A 22202-nucleotide genomic window follows, 5' to 3' on the forward strand; every position below is an offset into this window, starting at 1 on the left:
TGGTGTGGGTTCACAGTGTGGCGCATATTTGTAACAGTGTTAAAGTTCTTTATACGGCCACCCTCAGTGTGACCTGTATGGCTGTTGACCAAGTATGCTGGCATTCACTTTTGTGTGTGAAAAGCCGTAGATATTATGTGACTGGGCCGGCACGCAAAGGCAGTGCCTTTAAGGGTTATTGGCGCTCTGTACTTCTCCCTACGTCCGTGTACACAGGGCGTTTTAAAAAGACATACATTTTACTTTTTGAAACCGATACCGTTAATTTTGAAACCGATACCGATATTTTCCGATATTACATTTTCAAGCATTTATCGGCCGATAATATCGGCAGTCCGATATTATCGGACATCTCTACTTACGGGTTGGTTAACTACGTTTTTTAAGCCCACACATTAAGGGGAATTGTACTCGACGGACCTAAATGCCCAAAAAGATCGACATGGCAATCAAAAAAAGGAAAAATCTGCCGCACGGAACGGATATCCACCACCACTAATAGGCCCTGAAAGACCAGACCGCCGATAGATTTGAATAAACTATTTTTTTTTTTCAAATGTAAACACATCGCCCTGGACAGTGTGAGTGTACTGCATGTCTGTGTGCGTCTGAAAGAATCACAACCTCAAATATATATTTTTGCAAAATTGTACAGCTCTATTTTCAACATTTAGATAAAATATACAGCATATACTTGTCAAAACGTGGATCTTGGGGTTTGTTTTCCCGGAATGCAAAGGAAAGTTGGCGTGGGCAAGGCGTGAATGTAACTACATCTTTTAATTTAAACACTAACAGACTACAAAAAAGGAAGCAAACAAAAGGCGCGCACAATGGCGGAGAACAAACTAGACTAATGAAACAAAACTTGCACAAAGGCAGAAATTATGAACAATAAACAAAAACTTACTTGGCATGGAACTATGGTAGCATGAAGACAAACAGAGGTAGCAGGGGTGTCAGAAGTAGCATGGTATGAAAGGATAATGTCACCAGGACGATCAACAGAAACAGACAGGCTTAAATAGCAGTGACATGATTAGTGACAGGGTGTGCGAGTGCAAAGCGTGAGACAGGTGCGTGACATGAGGACAGGTGAAAACTAATGGTTGCTATAGTGACAAAATAAGAGTGAAAAAGCAGAAACTAAGTGTCCAAAAACCAAACAGAACATGACTTAAACAAAACATGATCAACAGACATGACAATACTCCAAAGAGCATTGAGATAGGTCAGAAAGTCAGGAGTACAATGATGATGACTTACAAAAATCGGAGGTGATTTCATAGGGCACTTTGACCTTTTGACCTTTTTTAGGCCATTTGCAGTTGTTGGCGGTGCAGGGGACAGCATTCCTCAAAATACCTCCGTCATCAACCATGTTCACCATTATGTCCCCGTGTGTCAAGTGTGACAATAAAGAATGACCTATATGAGACAAGATTTGCACAATGAAACATTTCAGACATATTCACAACAGGCACCCTTTGGGGTCACGGGTGAGCTGAGGCTTTTTCTTTTTTTTTGACTATTGGCAAGAGTCAGTCACAAAACGACCAATCACCTAACATGCTTGTTTTTAGGAGGAAGCCAGCGTGTGAGGAAGCCGGAGTGCCCAAAGAAAAACGTTTCTAATTATAGTTAACTTAAACTTGAATATTTATCATGTTTGGCAGTGATTAAAATGTGTCGCTTTGCACTAAATGTACAGGTATCTGTACCTGAGGCCAGCCAGTATGACTGTGGCAGGTGTATGTTGGTAAGCCTCACTTCAGAGCTTGTGTTGGACATCTAATTGACAGCTCAGGCTATTAGCTCAATGGCTAGCGTGCTCAACTCTCATTTGGACGACCCAGGTTCGTGCTCTCCATTTCCAAAGTACGGATTTGGCACAGATTTTAGATAATATCTAAACAGTACCCAAGCCAAGTCCGGGGATTTACTGGGATAGGCTTCAATGTATAGAGGGTATTATTGTACACCCAACTATGAGATGATAATTCAAATGTAAAATATACTCATTAAGTTAAATACAACCGAGGGAAACCTGTCAGTATAATATTAGAAGCAATCAATTGATATTTTTATTTGTAAAATATTGTTTTCACTTACTTGACCCAGTATTTGCATTTGCCCTTGCAATCTTCTCAGAAGTGCTTGAATCTGGAGGAAAAATTGAATAAATAACCTTTCACTAACAAGCGATATGATGTCATATTATAGTAAAACCTCAAAGTACAGTTGTGTAGGATTTTACTCACCTGTTTCATTTCCGCCATAATCACTATTTATAGCAGCCTGAAATTAAAACATACATTTTTAGATCATGTTTTTTTAAGCTTGTGTTTGATTCATATCTTGTTTTGTGGATTAGTAGTTCTAAAATTTTTGTTTTTCAATTTTCTGTTCATAATTGAAAATGTTATTTTATTTTATTATTTCAAATTGAATGTGATTGAATAGTGATTGTTTCCCCCAATGTACAATATGATTTTAAAGTAAAATAATCATAATTAGTATTGAAATGACTATCAAAGCAAATAGCTTAGTTATGAGACAGACAGATTGTCTGATCAGAGAAATTCTGATCCACATTTCTTTGAAGAACACAACGTCAGTGCAACTCTAGCTAATCTCAACACACAGTAATCAACTCAGATATTTAAGTAACAAATCATTTTCAATTAATAATAGTTTTTCCTTTTACTATCTCGATTTTATGTTTTTAACTGAGTAATGGCTCCACAAAAACACCACACATGCAGTTATGTTTGAAACTAGCCCACCTCATTTTAACTTTGTGTTTGAGACACAACAAAACCATAGGAGGGGGTCTGTTTGTACCATGTTTGGATCAAATATAGTAACCCACAAAGTGTCAATTGTTTTTTTATCATCTAAGTATTGTCATTAAAATGGAGATAAAACGATCATTCCTACTCTATATTACTAATAACAAACCACCACAACATTTTAATTAATTTATTGATGATTTTACGGAATTCCTTTTTGTTGTGTGCACTAATTTTGACTGCTTGGTCATCACAAAGGACTTAAAAATGCATGTAGATGTAGCTAATGACAGGCATGCTAAATAACTCAGTGCTGTCCTTGAAAGGTTTGGCCTAACTCAGCATGCAAACATAGCCCACCCACAGGAAAGGCCACACTCTTGATTTGATCATTACGAAAGGTCTTGCTATCTCAAACGTGACTATTGTCGATGTTGTTTTATCAGATCATTTTTGTGTTTTCTTCGACTTGTCTGTCTATGAACACAGAAAACAAAAAACCCTGTATTCTAGGAATGGACAGATTCACCGATTTGCACCGGTGGTTCGAATCAACCACTTGCGATGCGACTGCACCGGTACATTCCATCATGCATCGATAAACAACAGGGGCTCGTTCGTGATGCATCGGCAGTACTGTGTTTCATTGATTTCAAAAAGGCATTTGATTCAATAGACAGAGGCATAATGCTGAGAATCCTCAAGGCTTACGGGGTCCCCCCAAATCTACTCCGGGCCATAGAGGCCATGTACAAGGGCACAAGAGCCAAGGTGGTAACCCCAGATGGCATCAGTAAGGAGTTTGAAACACTGGCAGGGGTGCAGCAGGGAGACACTCTCGCCCCCTTCCTCTTTATCATAGCTCTGGACTACGCGCTCAGGAAAGCCATCAACGGGCGGGAGCAGGAGCTTGGCTTCACAATTACACCAAGAAAGTGTAGAAGAACCCCTGCTGTAGCCCTGGCAGACCTAGACTACGCAGATGACATCTGCCTGCTGGCTGATCGCGTGGAGCAGGCACAGGAACTCCTGAACAGAGTGGAGGTGGAATTTGCCAGGGTTGGCCTCAGACTGAACGCAAAGAAGACTGAGGTAATCACCTATAACCTACACATGGACCACCCGCCAATAACAACATCAGATGGTAACGCTCTGCGAGAAGTCAATGACTTCAAGTACTTGGGTTCCTGGATGAACTCCACAGAACAAGACCTTAAGGTCAGGAAGGCACTAGCTTGGAGGGTCCTGAACAGTATGTCACGAGTGTGGTGCTCGAATCTCCCACGACACATAAAGCTGAGTCTATTCCACGCCACTGTGGAGTCTGTCCTCCTGTATGGCTGCGAAAGCTGAACCCTGACACCTACCCTGCAGAAGTCCCTAGATGGGTGCTACACCAGAATGGTACGAGCTGTTCTGAATTTGGACCACAACATCCACATCACCAACAAAGACCTATACGAGCAACTGCCGAGGCTCAGCAAAAAGGTAACAGCTAGGAGGATGAGGCTGGCAGGCCACTGCCACAGACATCGGGAGCTCCCGGCCAGCAGGCTGGTCCCGTGGGAACCAACACACGGGCATCGATTGCGAGGACGTCCCGCGCTAACGTACGTAGACATTCTGAACAAAGATGCGGGAGCTGAAAGCTGGCCGGGTGTATGGAGAACCGGAATGATAGGAGACTCCGATGGAAGCTCGTCTGAGGACGACTGAGAGAGAGGCTCTTGCCTCTTTGTATCGGTTAAATTCATGCATTCTATTTATATTAATATGTTCTATTATTTCCTGCTCAGCCAAATGTCACTTGTTATAGCAACTTGTTTTATACAGTCTCGGTTGTTTATTTTTTACGTGAGATCCATGGAGGTCTATGGTGAGATCTGATTGGCATCAACATCAAGTTAATTCATGTCAGCAATTAACTTCAAACGTGAAACTACTCTATGATATTAACTCATTACATGCAAAGTGAGCTATGTCAAGCCTTTGGTTTTTATAATGTTGATCATCATGGCTAACAGTTTTTGAAACCTTACATTTTGTGAGATTTTCAATTCAAAGTTTTCATAAACTGTAAGCCATAATCATCAAAATTATAATGTAATAAGTTAATATCAAATGTCACAAAATGTTAACTTCTTGTGTAATTTGCACATGATTAAACTCTACAGAAGAATATTAATTTACAAAACATTTTTTATTTTTCTTATATGCTACATATGTAGCTCTTGAGACCTTACTATATAGGCTTTGTAAGGTCACGTTACTTGATGCTAATCCACCCATTTTTCTCTTTTTTTCCCCCCAAATACGAATCGATTAGAGAACTGTTAAGGAACCAAATTGTTAAGCAGAATCAGAGTGGAATCGTAATTCACAATTCCATCCATACCTCCTTCTAATTTTCTGTACAGCACTTTGAATGCCTTGTCTACAAATAATGCTCTATAAATAAACTTGCCTTGCCCTAAATCTTGAACTTACCGGAGAAACGACTGTAAGAGGCAGAAGGAGAACAATCACAAGGAATTGATGCATGCTGTGTCTTTCGGTATGTTATTAAAAAAAGAAAAGAAAAGAAGAAAAAAACACCTGGCAGGACTGTTGCTGTATGTTTGTGATACCTGGTGCTGATACTTGCTGTGTTTATAGACCAGCCATAAAGGGTAGGACCAAGCTGTAGTCCATTCAATTCCCCCTTAGCTGTCAATCAAAGGTTTTGTAAAGTCTTTTCTAAATGCCCTATAAAAGACAACAGCCACTTAACAGCTGTGTGGAAAAAAATCAGAGTGCCTTCCAAACAATGCCTTTGTTGTTTAAAACCCAGAAAAGGAAAATTACCAGGAACTGACATCCATTTGAATGTCATAACAAAATAACTTCAAATGTCATAACAAAAGAATTCCTGTTGTTGGACAGTTGTATAATTATTTTTGATGGGTGAACCTGTTCTTGGTCAGAGAAGATGGGGTATATCTCAGCTGACTTTGAGCGAGAGGATGGGAACATCTCAGTTTGGCACTTATCCGCTAGTATCCAAAGAAAATATATGCAAGTCCATGCACAATGAGAACATGAACAGAGTGGTCAAGGCAAAAATGTTAACCCAAACCTCCTGGCTGTGAAGATAACACTTTCCACACCTGCACCTTTAGCGGATGTATTTTCAAGTTTCCAGATCCTTATGTAAAGCAATCCATGTGTCAATATATATATATATATATATATATATATATATATATATATATATATATATATACATATGTGTGTGTGTGTGTGTGTGTGTGTGTGTGTGTGTGTGTGTATATGTATGTATATGTATTGTAGGTCGTCCCTTGGCTAATTGTTATGCTTTAAAGCGGTCATGTTTTGATTTTGTTTTATCTACATTTAAAACAATTTCTGAAAGGCTACATCAGTGTTCCCCAAACTAAGGCCCGCAGGCAAGATACGGCCCGCCACCGTCCAAGAAATCGTTGGGGAAACGTAAAATAGACTCAGAGTGAAGTTTTTAAACATCAGTGGACATATCACTTTTTTTGTTTAGTGTAAGGAAAAGGCAGTTTGTCTAATCTGCAATGAGATAGATTATATATACACACACACACACACACACACACACATATACATATATATATATATATATATATATATATATATATATATATATATATATATATAGGCAGCACGGTGGAAGAGGGGTTAGTGCGTCTGCCTCACAATACGAAGGTCCTGAGTAGTCGTGAGTTCAATCCCGGCCTCGGGATCTTTCTGTGTGGAGTTTGCATGTTCTCCCCGTGACTGCGTGGGTTCCCTCCGGGTACTCCGGCTTCCTCCCACCTCCAAAGACATGCACCTGGGGATAAGTTGATTGGCAACACTAAATGGGCCCTAGTGTGTGAATGTGAGTGTGAATGTTGTCTGTCTGTCTGTGTTGGCCCTGCGATGAGGTGGCGACTTGTCCAGGGTGTACCCCGCCTTCCGCCCGATTGTAGCTGAGATAGGCTCCAGCGCCCCCGCGACCCCGAAGGGAATAAGCGGTAGAAAATGGATGGATGGATGGATGGATATATATATATATATATATATATATATATATATATATATATATATGTATATATATATATATATATATATATATATATATATATATATATATATACAGTATATACATATATATGTGTGTATATATATGTGTATATGTATGTATATTATATATATATATATATATATATATATATATATATATATATATATATATATATATATATATATATATACATATATGTGTATATATATATGTGTATATGTATGTTTGTGTATATATATATATACATATGCATATATATATATATATATATATATATATATATATATATATATATATATATATATATATATATATGTATATGGGCAGCACGGTGGTACATTGGTTAGTGCATGTGCCTCACAATACGAAGGGCCTAAGTCGTCCTGGTTCGATCCTGCGCTCGGGATCTTTCTGTGTGGAGTTTGTATGTTCTTCCCATGACTGCGTGGGTTCCTTCCGGGTACTCCGGCTTCCTCCAAAGACATGCACCTGGGGATAGGTTGATTGGCAACACTAAATTGGCCCGAGTGTGTGAATGTGAGTGTGAATGGTGTCTGTCTAGCTGTGTTGGCCCTGCGGTGAGGTGGCGACTTGTCCAGGGTGTACGCCGCCTTCCGCCCGAATGCAGCTGAGATAGGCTCCAGCACCCCCCACGACCCCAAAAGAGACAAGCGGTATAAAATGGATGGATGGATGGATGGATGGATATATATATATATATATATATATTTATATATATATATATATATATATACACACATAAAACTCTACACTCGGAGTCTATTTTACGTTTCCCCAACGATTTCTTGGACGGTGGCAGGTCGTATCTGGCCCGCGGGCCGTGCTTTGGGGACCACTGATGTAGCCTATTAGAAATTGTTTTAAATGTACATTAAAAAAAATCATAACATGACCGCTTTAAAGCATAACAATTAGCCGAGGGATAGCCTCATCTCAAAAAACTCTTAAATTAAGGTAGAGGGTCTTTTGTATTTACTATTCAATATTACATTTAGTCTTTGCGTGTAATTTAGATTTCAAACCTATTGATGAAAATAAACGATAAAGATCTCTTCCTAAAACACTGCGTGCAGATCCTGTATGTCAGGTCCAAAGGTAGCAATTATGTCAGAATGTGAACTGACAATATTTTCTTATTACTCATGATGGAAAAGAACATCGTAAGCAGAATTTGCCTAGGGGTAATACACAATCCATTGCACAATTTATTATATATTCACGATCTAATTAAATGTTTTGGGGCGGTATAGCTCAGTTGGTGGAGTGGCCGTGTCAGCAACTTGAGGGTTCCAGGTTTGATCCCCGCTTCCACCATCCTAGTCCCTGCCGTTGTGTCCTTGGGCAAGACACTTTACCCACCTACTCCCAGTGCCACCCACACTGGTTTAAATGTAACTTAGATATTGGCTTTCACTATGTAAAGCGCTTTGAGTCACCAGAGAAAAACGCTATTTAAATATAATTCACATCACTTCACTTCACTTTTGTGCACGGCATACAGTTGGTCTTTCGCCATCACCGTGGGTTAATGCGTGTGTGAACGGGTGAATGCAATGTATATTGTCAAGCCCTTTGGGTATCGTTCCAGGTATAGTCAAGCGCTGTTTAAACAAAGACCATTTACCATTTTTCAAACATTAATGTGGTCTCAACTCAGGATGCGTCTGTACCATAATGGCACTGGTGCCAAGTTGTAACCAGACGGAAAAACTACATTGATATCGGTGTTTCATTTTGGTGCTAAAATAAAAGTAACTTTCATTAGTTACTATTAAATTAGTGGCACTGAACACTGAAGTGAAGCGAATGAGATATATTGTAGTTACGCCCGAGTCAACTGTTGTGGCAGTGTTTTGCTTGATGTTACTTTTTCTCCTGCACAGACGACATTCAGCAACCATTCTTAAGAAAATGTTTTTGTTTTTAGGCTCACTTATGAAGTTTTTAAGGAGATTATTGTATTCACCAATGTTTTCTTAGCTAGGATTTGTTCGTAGGTAAGAACAAAATCTACGAGTGCTCCAAAGCACTCTTAGGGTGGCCTAGTTGTTCTTAAGTGTGACAAGTTCCCTTACTTCTATTGTCTAATTTTAAATTAATATCATAGATAGATAGATAGATAGATAGATAGATAGATAGATAGATAGATAGATAGATAGATAGATAGATAGATAGATAGATAGAGAAATAATGTGGAGAATGCATATATTTTTAAGAGTTATTTCTTATTTCATAGTCATGTTTAAAGCAGATAATATTTTCCCATGTGTACACTTTGTGCTTGAATCTTATGTGCGCTACCTTGAAGGCGTTGGAATGTGTATTGGGAGTATGATGTACTCCCTTTTTACCTTACCTGTTTTAGAACAATGAGGCTGTATTCCTTTCTGGGCGGGAGGGAGTTGTTTTCGTACTCAATAAGCTGTCTCTTCCCGTTTGATTTTTAGACCGCTTCTAGATGTTGCTATTAGCGCACTGTAAGACTGGTCTCCTAAAGCTTTGGTAAAACGTGATAATATTCCTATTCTGTCTTGATGGTCCTTCTTACTCAACATATATGTCATCCGAAAGAACTTGTGATTGACCAGTGACTTTTATTTCCTGAGAGGAAGACTGGGCAGACACAACAATACATAGATGTATAGATAGATGGATGGATGGATGGATGGATGGATAGATAGATAGATAGATAGATAGATAGATAGATAGATAGATAGATAGATAGATAGATAGATAGATAGATAGATAGATAGATAGATAGATAGATAGATAGATAGATAGATAGATAGATAGATAGATAGATAGATAGATAGATAGATAGATAGATAGATAGATAGATAGATAGATAGATAGATAGACAGACATATAAGACAGACAGACAGACAGACATATAGAAAAATGAGCAATATATACAAACGTTTGTATAATGATCTCAGCGTCGCTAGTGGACAAAATGGAACAAATGTTAGCGATATTACGGAGATGAGAGAAGGCCATTTTAGTAACACTCTTAATGTGTGACTCAAACGAGAGTTGGGTCGAAGATAATACCCAAATTCTTTACCGAGTCGCCTTGTGTAATTGTTTGGTTGTCAAATGTTAAGGTGGTATTATTAAATAAGTGTCGGTGTTTAGCAGGACCGATAATCAGCATTTCCGTTTTCTTAACGTTGTGTTGCAAAAAGTTAGTGGACATCCATTGTTTAATTTCATTAAGACACGCCTCCAGCTGACTACAATCTGGCATGTTGGTCAGCTTTAGGGGCATGTAGAGTTGGGTGTCATCAGCATAACAATGAAAGCTACCGGAGTTTTTGTTAAATCTGAAGATTTAGACCACTGATTTGTGATCACAGCCACAGGAGAGTCACCTGGCATCTTCGATCTGATATTGGTCAGTTGAGAGGCACAGAAACGCTGAAATAAGGCGAGTTGGAAGAGCCGTTAGCCTCAAGCCAACGGCGCCTTGCCGCAGTTCAAAGCGGTTGCCTGGCAACCGAAAGCTACGGCGAGTTTACAGCTGTTTTAAAGTGATTCCGACGTCGCAGAGTGATATAAGTTGACAGGCTGACACCCAAAATTGATCTCTGAACGGCGCAAGGTACGAAATTGTTGAAAAAACAAGTGAAAAGTACCGCTAGTTGCTAAAGAAGTAACTGCCGCTAAGACATAAGAGGCACTGACGTCATCGACTGCCGCGATGAAAAAAGGTAGAGGAAAGACTGAACAAGATTTGAGGCTGGACACAGGACATGATGGGATGCAAGAATGGATACAAAAAATACTCCATGATTTTAAAGAAGAAATGAAAGAAGAATGGAAGTACATGATGGAGGGATGGAAAGAAGAAATGAAAGAAATGAAAGAAGAACACAGACAAGATGTGAAAAGTCTGCAGCAATGTATAGAAAGTCTGCAATCTGACAAAACCATCAGAAAGAATGAAGCCACTGAAATGGGCAAACAAATAAAGATCCTTCAAGAAGACAACAACATGCTGAAGAATATCATAGATGGAATGGATCAGGATAAAAGGATGAATGATATCATCGTGACAGGGCACCGAATTAAACCAAGATCCTATGCGAAAGCTGTGAATAATGAAGGTGAACCAGATGAAATGGATATGGTCTCAGCAGAACAGCAAGTGGTCAACTTTCTGCAATCAAAAGAAATTGAAATCGACATTAATACCATCGAAACATGCATCCCACTGAACGGAAGAAACAACAACGCCACTCCAGTCGTGCTCGTGAAACTTGTAAACAGAAAATCTAAAATGGCATTGCTGAGACAGGGAAAGAAGCTGAAGGGAACAAATGTGTACATGAATGAGCATCTCACAAAACGTAATGCTGGAATTGCCAAGAAAGCACGCGACTTGAGAAAGCAGGGAAAAATCCAGGGAACTTGGAGCGCCAACTGTAAAATCTACATCAAGCTGAATGGAGGTCCAGAAGCAAGAGTACTTGCTGTCCAAGACATCAAGGACCTGGACAATTTTTAAAGTTTACACAGCTTCCACAACAACGATGATAATGAACTCTGACAGAAAACAAGCACCTAAATTCAGCATCAACACTACTATGTTCCAAGGAACGACTAAACAAGAGGACCTAGATTCAGGATTGCATCCACCTACACTTATAGAGATTATTGAAACAACATCAAAGATTGTTGAACAAGAAAACATGGAACTAAAAAATTTCTGCAACAAAGATCATAAAAACCAGGATTTGGAAAATGATATAGATCCAGATACAAATTTTTTCTCCCACTTCAGTAATAATTGTTTTTATTATACAGATGATCAATATAACAGCAACATTAAATGTGATAACAAATTGTCAATTATTCATTTTAATAGCAGAAGCTTGTATGCAAACTACAACAATATTAAGAACTTTTTGGAACGCATCAACGAACCCTTCAAAGTCATTGCTGTCACGGAAACATGGATTGATGATAAAAAAGGAATAGATTTTGATCTGGATGGATATGAACTAAACTACATCAACAGAAACAACAAAAATGGAGGAGGAGTAGCTGTGCACGTGATGAAGAACCTGAACTACAAAGTGGTAAAAAACATGTCATTTGCTATAGATAATATTTTAGAATGTATAACAATTGAAATATGTCAGGAAAAAAGCAAAAACATATTCATCAGTTGTATATATAGATCACCTAAGTCAAGTATAGAAACATTTGAAGAATGGATCAAGGCTACTTACATGGACAATGGGCAAAGAATAATTTTCCTATGTGGTGACTTTAATATTGACTTATTGAACCCTAACAAGCAAAAGTCTATTGATGACTTCATTGATACAATGTACAGCATCAGTTTATATCCTAAAATCACAAAGCCAAGCAGAATTACAGGACACTGTGCCACGCTTATTGATAATATTTTTACCAATGATTTTGATAATAACACTACAAGTGGTCTACTTATAACCGATGTTAGTGATCATCTGCCAGTTTTTACAATATATGATGGAAACTACAAGAAGAACACGGAAGACAAAAGGACATTTCGAAGACTGTGCACAGAGAAGAGGATGATTGCTTTCAAAATTGAGCTACAAAAGCAAGATTGGGACAATGTGTACAATGAAAATGAGGTTGATGAAGCATATGAACATTTCTTAAACAAGTTCATAATACTTTATAACAAACATTGTCCATGGATACAACTCAGTAATAAGCAGAGAAAGAATAATCAACCATGGATGACAAAAGGATTAAAAAATGCTTGTAAGAAGAAGAATACACTATATAGGAAATTTATAGCACAAAGAACTATAGAGGCAGAAATTAAGTACAAAAAGTATAAAAACAAGTTAACATACATACTACAATTATGTAGAAAAGAATATTACAGTGAATTATTGGACAAGAACAAAACTAATATGAGAGCAACATGGGGCATCCTCAATAGCATTATTAAAAATGGCACTAAGAGGGACTACCCTCAATACTTCTTAGACGGAAATAAAAAAAATGACAACATAAAGGAAGTAGTTGAAAGCTTCAATAATTATTTTGTAAATATTGGACCAAAATTGGAAGAAAGGATTCCAGACCCAGTTTCAATTGAGGACTATAATGATACCATAGAGCGAAATCCCAACTCCATGTTCCTCAGTAATGTGACACAGGAGGAAATAGTTACAATCGTGAAAAAATGTAAATCCAAGACTTCAACTGATTGTAATGAAATTGATATGGAAACGATAAAAAAGGTTATTGTAGAGATCTCAGGACCATTAATGTATATTAGTAACCTATCATTTCAAACAGGTACATTTCCAAACAAAATGAAAATAGCTAAAGTTGCACCAATTTACAAGACTGGCGACAAACATCAATTTACAAACTATAGACCTGTTTCCTTACTTCCATTATTTTCTAAAATCATTGAAAAACTGTTCAATAACAGATTAGAGAGTTTCATAAATAAAAATAGAATACTCGAAGAAAATCAATATGGATACAGAGCTAATGTTTCAACTTCGATGGCTTTAATTGAAATTACAGAAGAAATTACCAATGCTATAGATAATAAAAAATGTGCGGCAGCAGTTTTTATGGATCTAACTAAAGCATTTGACACAATTAATCACAATATTTTAATCAAAAAACTAGAACGATATGGCATCAGAGGGTTAGTCTTAAACTGGATAAGAAGTTATCTAATGAACAGGAAACAATACGTGAAGGTAGGCGAACACACCTCTACAACGCTAAATATATCCTGTGGTGTACCTCAGGGATCAATACTAGGACCTAAATTATTCAATCTATATATAAATGACATTTGTAAAGTTACAAAAGATTTTAAGTTAGTATTATTTGCGGATGATACAACAGCGTTTTGTTCAGGAGAGAATACACAGAAGATACTACAAATAATAACAGAAGAAATTAATAAATTAAAAAGATGGTTTGACAAAAACAGACTATCGTTGAATCTCAGTAAAACTAAAATAATGCTATTTGGTAACAGTAGAAGAGAAAATCAAACACAAATACAAATAGACGGAATAGAAATTGAAAGAGTAAATGAAACCAAATTTCTAGGTATAATGATTGATGATAAATTGAACTGGAAATCTCACGTAAAAAATATACAACATAAAGTAGCAAGAAACACGTCAATAATGAATAAAGCAAAACATGTTCTAGACAAAAAATCACTTCATATTCTCTACTGCTCACTAGTGTTACCATATCTGAGTTATTGTGCAGAAATATGGGGAAATAATTACAAAAGTACACTTCATTCATTAACGGTGTTACAAAAAAGATCAGTTATAATAATACATAATGTTGGATATAGAGAACACACAAATCATTTATTTATTGAATCAAAGATTCTGAAATTCTACGACATAGTGAATTTGCAAACAGCTAAAATTATACACAAAGCAAACTATAACCTGCTACCCAAGAATATACAACAATTCTTCTCAAAAAAAGAGGAGAAATATAATCTTAGAGAGAAATGTAATTGAAAACATTTGTATGCACGTACAACACTTAAGACCTTCAGTATATCAGTATGTGGAATTAAATTATGGAATGGATTAAGCAAAGCAATCAAACAATGTACTAATATGATCCACTTCAAGAAACTCTTCAAACTTAAAGTGTTTACAAAGTACAAAGAAGAAGAAACATGACAAACATTCTGAATTTATTTAACTCATCCATTCTTTCATTCTTTCACTCACAAAATAATCTTACTTATCTCAACATATGAAATGTAACTTACTTCACCAATTATTATTTATTTACTTATTTTATTGTATTACTTATGGAGTATATTGTGAATAAATTGAGAACAGGAAGTGAACAAAAGTTTTAGCAACTGTCATGTAAAAGAAAAGGGGTAGGATTAAATAAGCTTTGCTTCTTCCTACTCCTTTTCGAACATGTTGAAAAGAGAAACTGGAGATTGTGATGTATCATGTTGTATACTTGCATGTTCGAAATAAACTCAAACTCAAAAAAAAAAACTCAAAAGCTAACACCGTATTTGCGTATGATGTCGCCTAGCGGCAGCATGTAGGTGCTAAAGAGCAAAGGGCCAAGAACCGAACCCTAGGGAACTGCACACGTTACCTTAACATACTCCATTGTTATGGGAAACGCACTGCATCCTGTCAGTAAGATAAGAGTTAAACCACTACAAGGCTAAGTCTGATATACCAATACGTGTTTTGATACGCTCTAATACAATATTATGATCAACGGTATCGAAAGCAGCGCTAAGATCAAGAAGCAGCAACATGGATGACGCATCAGCATCCATCGTTAGCAATAGATCATTATTCATTTTTGCGACGGCTGTCTCCGTAGAGTGATTTGCCCTGAAACCAGATTGAAAGGATTCACAGAGATTACTAGACGCTAAGTGTTCATTTAGAAGCTGTGCAACAATTTTTTCGAGGATTTTCGGAAAAAAACGGAAGGTGGGACACCGGCCGGTAGTTTACCATGAGGTCAGGATCAAGGTTAGGTCTTTTGAGCAGAGGTTGAATAATCGCTTTTTTGAATGCTAGGGGAACAGTGCCAGAGGAAAGTGATACATTTATAATGTTTAGCACTGATGATCCTAATATTACAAACAGTTCAAAAAGAGAGAGACTATTTTGGAGGGCAATATCCATTGTATATACATTCGTATCTGTGTTAATAAAACCCAGTTGAAGCTTTAATCTCCTTTCTAATGAGTTCGATTTTCTTATTAAATAAATTCATAAAGTCATCTGCCGAGTGGGTGGAGCTACTGGGAGGAGTGCCTTGTTGGGTTAGCGATGCTACTGTACTGAACAAATATTTAGGATCGTTTTTGTAGAGGGGAATGAGATTTGAGTAGTAATTAGCTTTAGCTAAGGTAAGTATGCGTTTATAAGTTAATAAACTATCACTCCATGCTTGATGGAAAACCTCAAGTTTAGTCGCGCACCATTTGCGTTCCAGCTTTCTACATGATAGTTTAAGAGCTCTAGTTTCTTCTGTAAACCATGGGGTACGCCTTTTAGTGGTGCTATACTATCAATGGTGTCGCGCAGGGCGTCGCTAAAGTTGTTAGTGAGGCTATCAATAGAGCCCACATAATTTGGGAATGGTGCCATTACCGAAGGCAGTAGACCAGTAAGAGTCATCGTTGTGACAGCATTATTGTTGGGGCTGCTAAAGCAGTTATTATTATTAGCTTGTTGACAATGAGTCAGAACTTCAAATTGTATAAGGTAATGATTGGACATTACTTTAGTATACGGGAGTATCATAACTTTGGAGGTGGTGACACCCCTGACAAGCACTAGATCTATCGTATTACCGTTGCGATGCGTGGGTTCATTTATTATTTGTGTAAGACCACAGCAATCAATTATAGTCTGGAGCGCCACGCACGGAGGGTCTGATGGGGTATTCATATGGATATTAAACTTCCCCATTTTAATTATATTGTCGGCATGCGTCACTAGATCAGCTATGAGAATTCCTTGATAAAGTCCGAATAGGGCCCTGGGGGATGGTCGATAACAGCCAAGTAGAGAGGCAGCGGTGCAACAGACTTCATAGTAAGCACCTCAAATGATTTGTATTTATTACTTAGGTTAGGGGTAAGGTTAACGTTTTCATTGTATATTAGTGCTACCCCCACCCCTTTTAAGGGGACGGGCAATATGCACATTCGTATAGTTAGGAGGAGATGCCTCGTTCAGCCCAAAAAATGTGTCTGGTTTGAGCCAGGTTTCGCTGAGACCAATGACATTAAGATTGTTGTCTCTAATGACCTCATTAACTAATAACGTTTTGGAAGACAATGATCTTATGTTTAAAAAGCCCATATTATAGGTAGTGGGCTGTCTTGATGATTTTTTGTTAAAGTTATCCGTAGTGGTAATATTAATAATGTTGCGTCTATTTTGCATAGTGCGCTTTAAATAATTTTGACCATATCTAGGAATTGATATGAAGGGAATCTTCAGATTGTTTGCTTGGTGCTGCGATACACTGAATGCGTCATAATTTGCCACCTCAGTAGAATGCATGTCCACCTCTGGCAGAGTCACTGCAGAAAAAACATTATGTGAGTTGTGTATTATTCTAGGAGAAATGCTATGTGTGCAGGAATTTTACAGCCTGGTGTTGGCTAGTTCTAGCTTAACTGACTCCTCACCCGGACTAACAGACACTGTAATTGTCAGTGACTGGGCTTGCTCTAGTGTAGTTAGTCAAGTGTGATTCAAACAATAATCTATGTTCCTAGTCAGGATGATGGCACCTTCCTCGTTAGGGTGAAGGCTGTCCCTCATCAACAAGCCCGGTTTGCCCCAGAAAGAGAATTATCAATAAACGTTAGTTCCTGTTGTCTACAAAAACTAGCCAGCCACTTGTTAAGCGAGACTAATCTGCTATACATCATTGCCTCTCGCAGGCAGGGGGCCGAGACAAGTACTCGATGCCTGGACATCTTTGTAGCGAGATTACAAGTCTTAGCTATGTTCCTCTTTGTAATCTCTGACTGTCTCATCCTATTGTCATTGGAGCCAAAGGAAAAACAACTATGTTCGCATAGCTAGTGGTGCGATTAGCCTGTCGTACGTGTTTACTAGGCCTGTTGCAAATAAGATCCCTAAGATTAGCTTCAATGTCAGGTGCTCTGGCCCCGGGAATACACTTAATTGTGGCTGGTTTGCTAAGCTTTATGTTTCGTGCACTGAAAGTTCTGTAAAAAGTGGAACTTTTTGCTATCTTGCTTGACTTTGAATTATTTGTGAATCTAATTTCATATCGGTGATGTTATTACTTAGTTTGATTTATATTAATGTATTTAAAGTATTTAAATGACCATTCTGTTCAGTTTGCATGTCACAAAATTTTGTAAATATCAATAGCATAAATGCAATTTTCTGTATTTTCTAAATACAAGTTCTTGCACATATCAAGACAATTTTACAACCTCATCCTGAACTCTTACACCTTTTATTGCAAACTCTTTATGTACTGTATATCCATTGCACCTTCAGTATTTATATTTTTAGATGTATTGCGTTACCCTTCAGTTTTTATCCTCATCGCACTTTCAGTATCAATTTATTCACAGCATTTTTTTCATAGCGTTTCTCTGTTTTTAGTGCCATTTTTTAATGTTTTTGTCTTTGTATTTATCTTGTGTCTTTTTGTCTGTGCTGCGCACAGTGGCTCAGTGGGAGTACCTCCCCCCTTATCTCGCTGTAATCCCCCAGTGCAATGACAATAAGGGTGAATCTTAATCTGAAACGTACCAATTTGGCATCTGTATTACCCAATTCTCAACAGGACTTGATATCTCATCATGAAGAAAAATGAATAGATCGTTTTTCTTTTATACAGCTGGGATGTTATATCACATGCAGTCAATGTTATTTAAAAGACAGCTAAGAGCTGCATTTGAGCTGACTTTGTCATTGGAATCTTATTGTTTCATGGACATAGTCACACTCATGTTGATGTATAGAAGACTTAAACACTTGCCTGATATAACAAAGTGTCAGTTTTTTTCCACTGTTCCAGACACAGATGAATCATGCTGTTATGTATTGCCTAAAGATGACAAGTGATGCATTCCATGATGTCATTTACTTTTCTGTGATACAAACAGGCTAGCTCATATTATTTTAGAAAGCATTTTGAGAAAAAGGAAATGTTTTCCTGTTTAAACTGATATCTAAATGTGTGATTATAATCTCTCAATTGCATCAATGTATAGTTATGTAATAGTATTAGTAATAGTTTTTATAAGACCATGCAATCTAAGTAGCCTTCCAGAAAGGTTGTATTAATATTGATCGTATCCAAACCAAGGGCCTGATTTACTAACGGTTTGCCTTTACGAAAACACGTGCAAACTTGTGCGTCACTTAAGTTAGCAAAATAAGGAGCGCAATCCATTTAGCGTGTCTGTCTTCAATAATGTGCAGAATATATGCTGATCATCGGAACGCCCACAATACTGGGAGGATAAAATGCAAATATAATTATGTGATTTAACAAGACTACATTTCAACTGGGAGAGCTGTTGTGCGTCTTTGTGAAGCGCATCTCGAAAGGACGTGCAAACTCCCAGTTGCGCAGAAATACAATAGCTGTGAGCAATGTTCCCTCCTTATTGTTCATGTGTGTGAGCAAACGCAAAAACTCCCTGAGCATTCAGTGGAGCACAAGGGAGCGACATCAGCATACTTGCTAACCCTCCCGAATTTTCCGGGAGACTCCCGAAATTCAGCGCCTCTCCCGAAAACCTCCCGGGACAAATATTCTCCCGGAAATCTCCCGATTTTCAGCCGGAGCTGGAGGCCACGCCCCCTCCAGCTCCATGCGGACCTGAGTGAAGACAGCCTTTTTTCACGTCCGCTTTCCCACGATATAAACAGCGTGCCTTTCTAATCACGTTATTCCATACGAGGCGTCCGGCATACCGCCGATGAGCATGGTGCAGATGGAGAAGATCTTCTCGGCGTCCGTGTTCGCGCACACACATGTTGGTGTTGGAGGAGTTGTGAATGACTGCAGGGCCACAACATTAGGTACACCTGCAGACTGCAGGTGTACCTAATTCACAACTCCTCCAACACGAACATTATTGTTTTTGCACTTTTTGGCTTCTTATTAAATAACTTTTGTAACCTATTTTTATGGGCTTTCCTCTTTGTGATGTTAAGTTCCTGTTATGCGCTGTTATACAGTATATGCCTTGAGCTCTTATTTTGAAGGAATTTTGAGCGGAATTTTGACACGTTGGAGTGGAGCGGAAGTTTTTGAAAGAAGGTAAATAAAGTGGTCCTCGTGTAAACTGGAGCCTCCGTGTTTGTTATTTTGTAGTTTCATACAGTATAGGCCACATTTATAAACCCTCGGTTACACTTTTTTAAATAGATTCAATCCTGCATGTGGAAAGTTTAAGTGAGGGCTTTAGTTATAAATAAATGATAAATCGTTTATACTTGTATAGCGCTTTTCTACCTTCAAGGTACTCAAAGCGCTTTGACAGTATTTCCACATTCACCCATTCACACACACATTCACACACTGATGGAGGGAGCTGCCATGCAAGGCGCTACCAGCAGCCATCAGGAGCAAGGGGTGAAGTGTCTTGCCCAAGGACACAATAAGTAAAGGTAAGACCATAATAAAGTTTTTTTAAATAAAATGTGCTTTTTTGTGTGCTACAGTTTGTATGTGTAAAGTTAAAGTTAAGTTAAAGTACCAATGATTGTCACACACACTTGGTGTAATGAAATTTGTCCTCTGCATTTGACCCATCCCCTTGATCACCCCCTGGGAGGTGAGGGGAGCAGTGGGCAGCAGCGGCGCCGCGCCCGGGAATAATTTTTGGTGATTTAATAACCCCCAATTCCAAGCCTTGATGCTGAGTGCCAAGCAGGAAAGAATGCTGGTATGAGCTTTTAAACATAACCCGTTAACTGCTGCCAATCAAATGGTGAATAAGATACTCTTTAGGGTTCATATGTTTGTAAATGTGACTGTGATGAAGTCAGTGCCTCACCAGCCATCAACCTCACCGCACGTCACTGACGCACACACTAAGCACTACTGACAATAACAAAGCAAAAACAACATGGCATGGCACTGAAGATTTGAGGAAAAACACCACCTTTTGAGGCATCCACACTAGAGAATAACAACATTGACACCATTTAAAAATAGTGTAAAACATATGATAAAATATAAATATTACATTAATAACAAACAAGTAATATTAACTATTAAGATAGAAAACAACACAATAAAATTATAAAAAAAACATAAGAGTTCAAAAGGATCAAGGACTGATTAAAAGGTGTGTCTTTAGCCTTGTTGTTGGTTTAAAATATTGTATTACTGGTAAAAGTTTCTCCCTCTGGTCTTGAGGGCCGATAACTAAAACTTCTGTTTTGTCCTGGTTTAGCAGTAAGATATTTACAGCCATCCATGACTTGATATCTACAATGCAGTTAAAAAAGGTATCTATTGGTCTTGCCCTGTATGTTGGCATTAGCCAGGCCTCCCTCGCCCGCCTGCAGCTCGTGCAGAACTCTGCTGCTCGTGTGCTAACACAGACTCGCAGACGTGAGCACATCACCCCTATTTTAGCGTCCCTTCACTGGCTCCCTGTGCGTTATCGAATCAATTTTAAACTCCTTTTTTTTGTTTTTAAATGTCTAAACAACCTGGCGCCAACCTATCTCTCCGACCTCCTTCAGCCTTACTGCCCCACCCGATCCTTAAGATCAGCCGATCAGCTGCTGTTGACGGTCCCTAACACAAGGCTGAAGCTTAGAGGTGACAGAGCTTTCGCCGTTGCTGCTCCCAAGCTCTGGAACGACCTACCTCTGAGTATTAGACAAGCCTCCTCTCTTCCTGTTTTTAAATCTCTCTTAAAAACATACTTTTATTCCATTGCTTTTAACACTGAGTGATATCCATCCTGCAATGGCGCCCCATAATACACCTGCTGTGAACCTGTTTTTATGTTTTTATTTATTCTATTTTATTTATTTATTTTTTTATCGCGTTCTGTTTGTGTTGTGTTGTGTTTGCTCGGTACTCGTATTATCTTTTAACCTGCCCATTTTACAGCACTTTGGGTACCCCTGTGGTCAATTTTAAATGTGCTTTATAAATAAAGTTGATTGATTGATTGATTGATTGTGTCATCAGGAGATACGTCAATGTACAACTGTGGAAACTGATGTCTCCTAATGACATTCCTAGGAGATAGCATATAAAGCTTAAAAATAATTAGGACCTAAAATTGAGCCTTGAGGAACCCAACATATTTCATTTATTTCAACAGTCTCTGCAGTCCTGTGGATCTCTGGCAAGCTGTTCCACAGGTTAGGGCCATAGTGGCTAAAATCCGCCTCACCGTGGGTCTTTGTTCTGGTATTTGGTATAGCTAAAAGGCCAGTGCCAGAGGACCTCAGGATCTGCGAGGGTTGATACTGTAAAAGCAGGTCAGATAGATAAGAAATTTAAAAACTAATATCAGAACTCTAAAATCAACCCTAAGGCGGACGGGGAGCCAATGCAGCAACTTTAAAACTGGTGTAATGTGCTCCCGCCCTTTGCTTCTCATCAGTTGGCATGCAGCAGAGTTTTGTAATAATTGTAGACTTCTGATATTTTTTTTGGGAAGAAGGATAGCAGGGTATTACATTAGTCTAAACGACAGGAAATAAAATAACGCACTAGCATTTCCGTGTTGGCCTGAGAGAAAAATGGGCGGACTCAAG

General features: G+C 38.3%; 1 protein-coding gene across 4 annotated transcripts in view; it reads right to left on the bottom strand.

The window, feature by feature from the left end:
* Positions 1 to 22202, bottom strand: part of LOC133616231 (low choriolytic enzyme-like) — a 31530-nt gene that overhangs the window by 8493 nt on the left and 835 nt on the right. For 3 of the 4 annotated variants that reach the window (XM_061975403.2, XM_061975405.1, XM_061975401.1), the window contains exons 2-4: positions 2262 to 2298; positions 2113 to 2163; positions 1267 to 1428 (exon numbers count right to left, since the gene is read on the bottom strand). In XM_061975403.2, coding sequence (XP_061831387.1) covers positions 1267 to 1428; positions 2113 to 2163; positions 2262 to 2298 — 250 coding nt within the window. Of the gene's footprint in view, positions 1 to 1266; positions 1429 to 2112; positions 2164 to 2261; positions 2299 to 5279; positions 5349 to 22202 lie in introns of those variants that run through there. The other variant, XM_061975404.1, reaches the window with a different exon arrangement.

This window comes from Nerophis lumbriciformis, linkage group LG15, assembly GCF_033978685.3.
Source record: "Nerophis lumbriciformis linkage group LG15, RoL_Nlum_v2.1, whole genome shotgun sequence".
NCBI lineage: Eukaryota > Metazoa > Chordata > Actinopteri > Syngnathiformes > Syngnathidae > Nerophis > Nerophis lumbriciformis.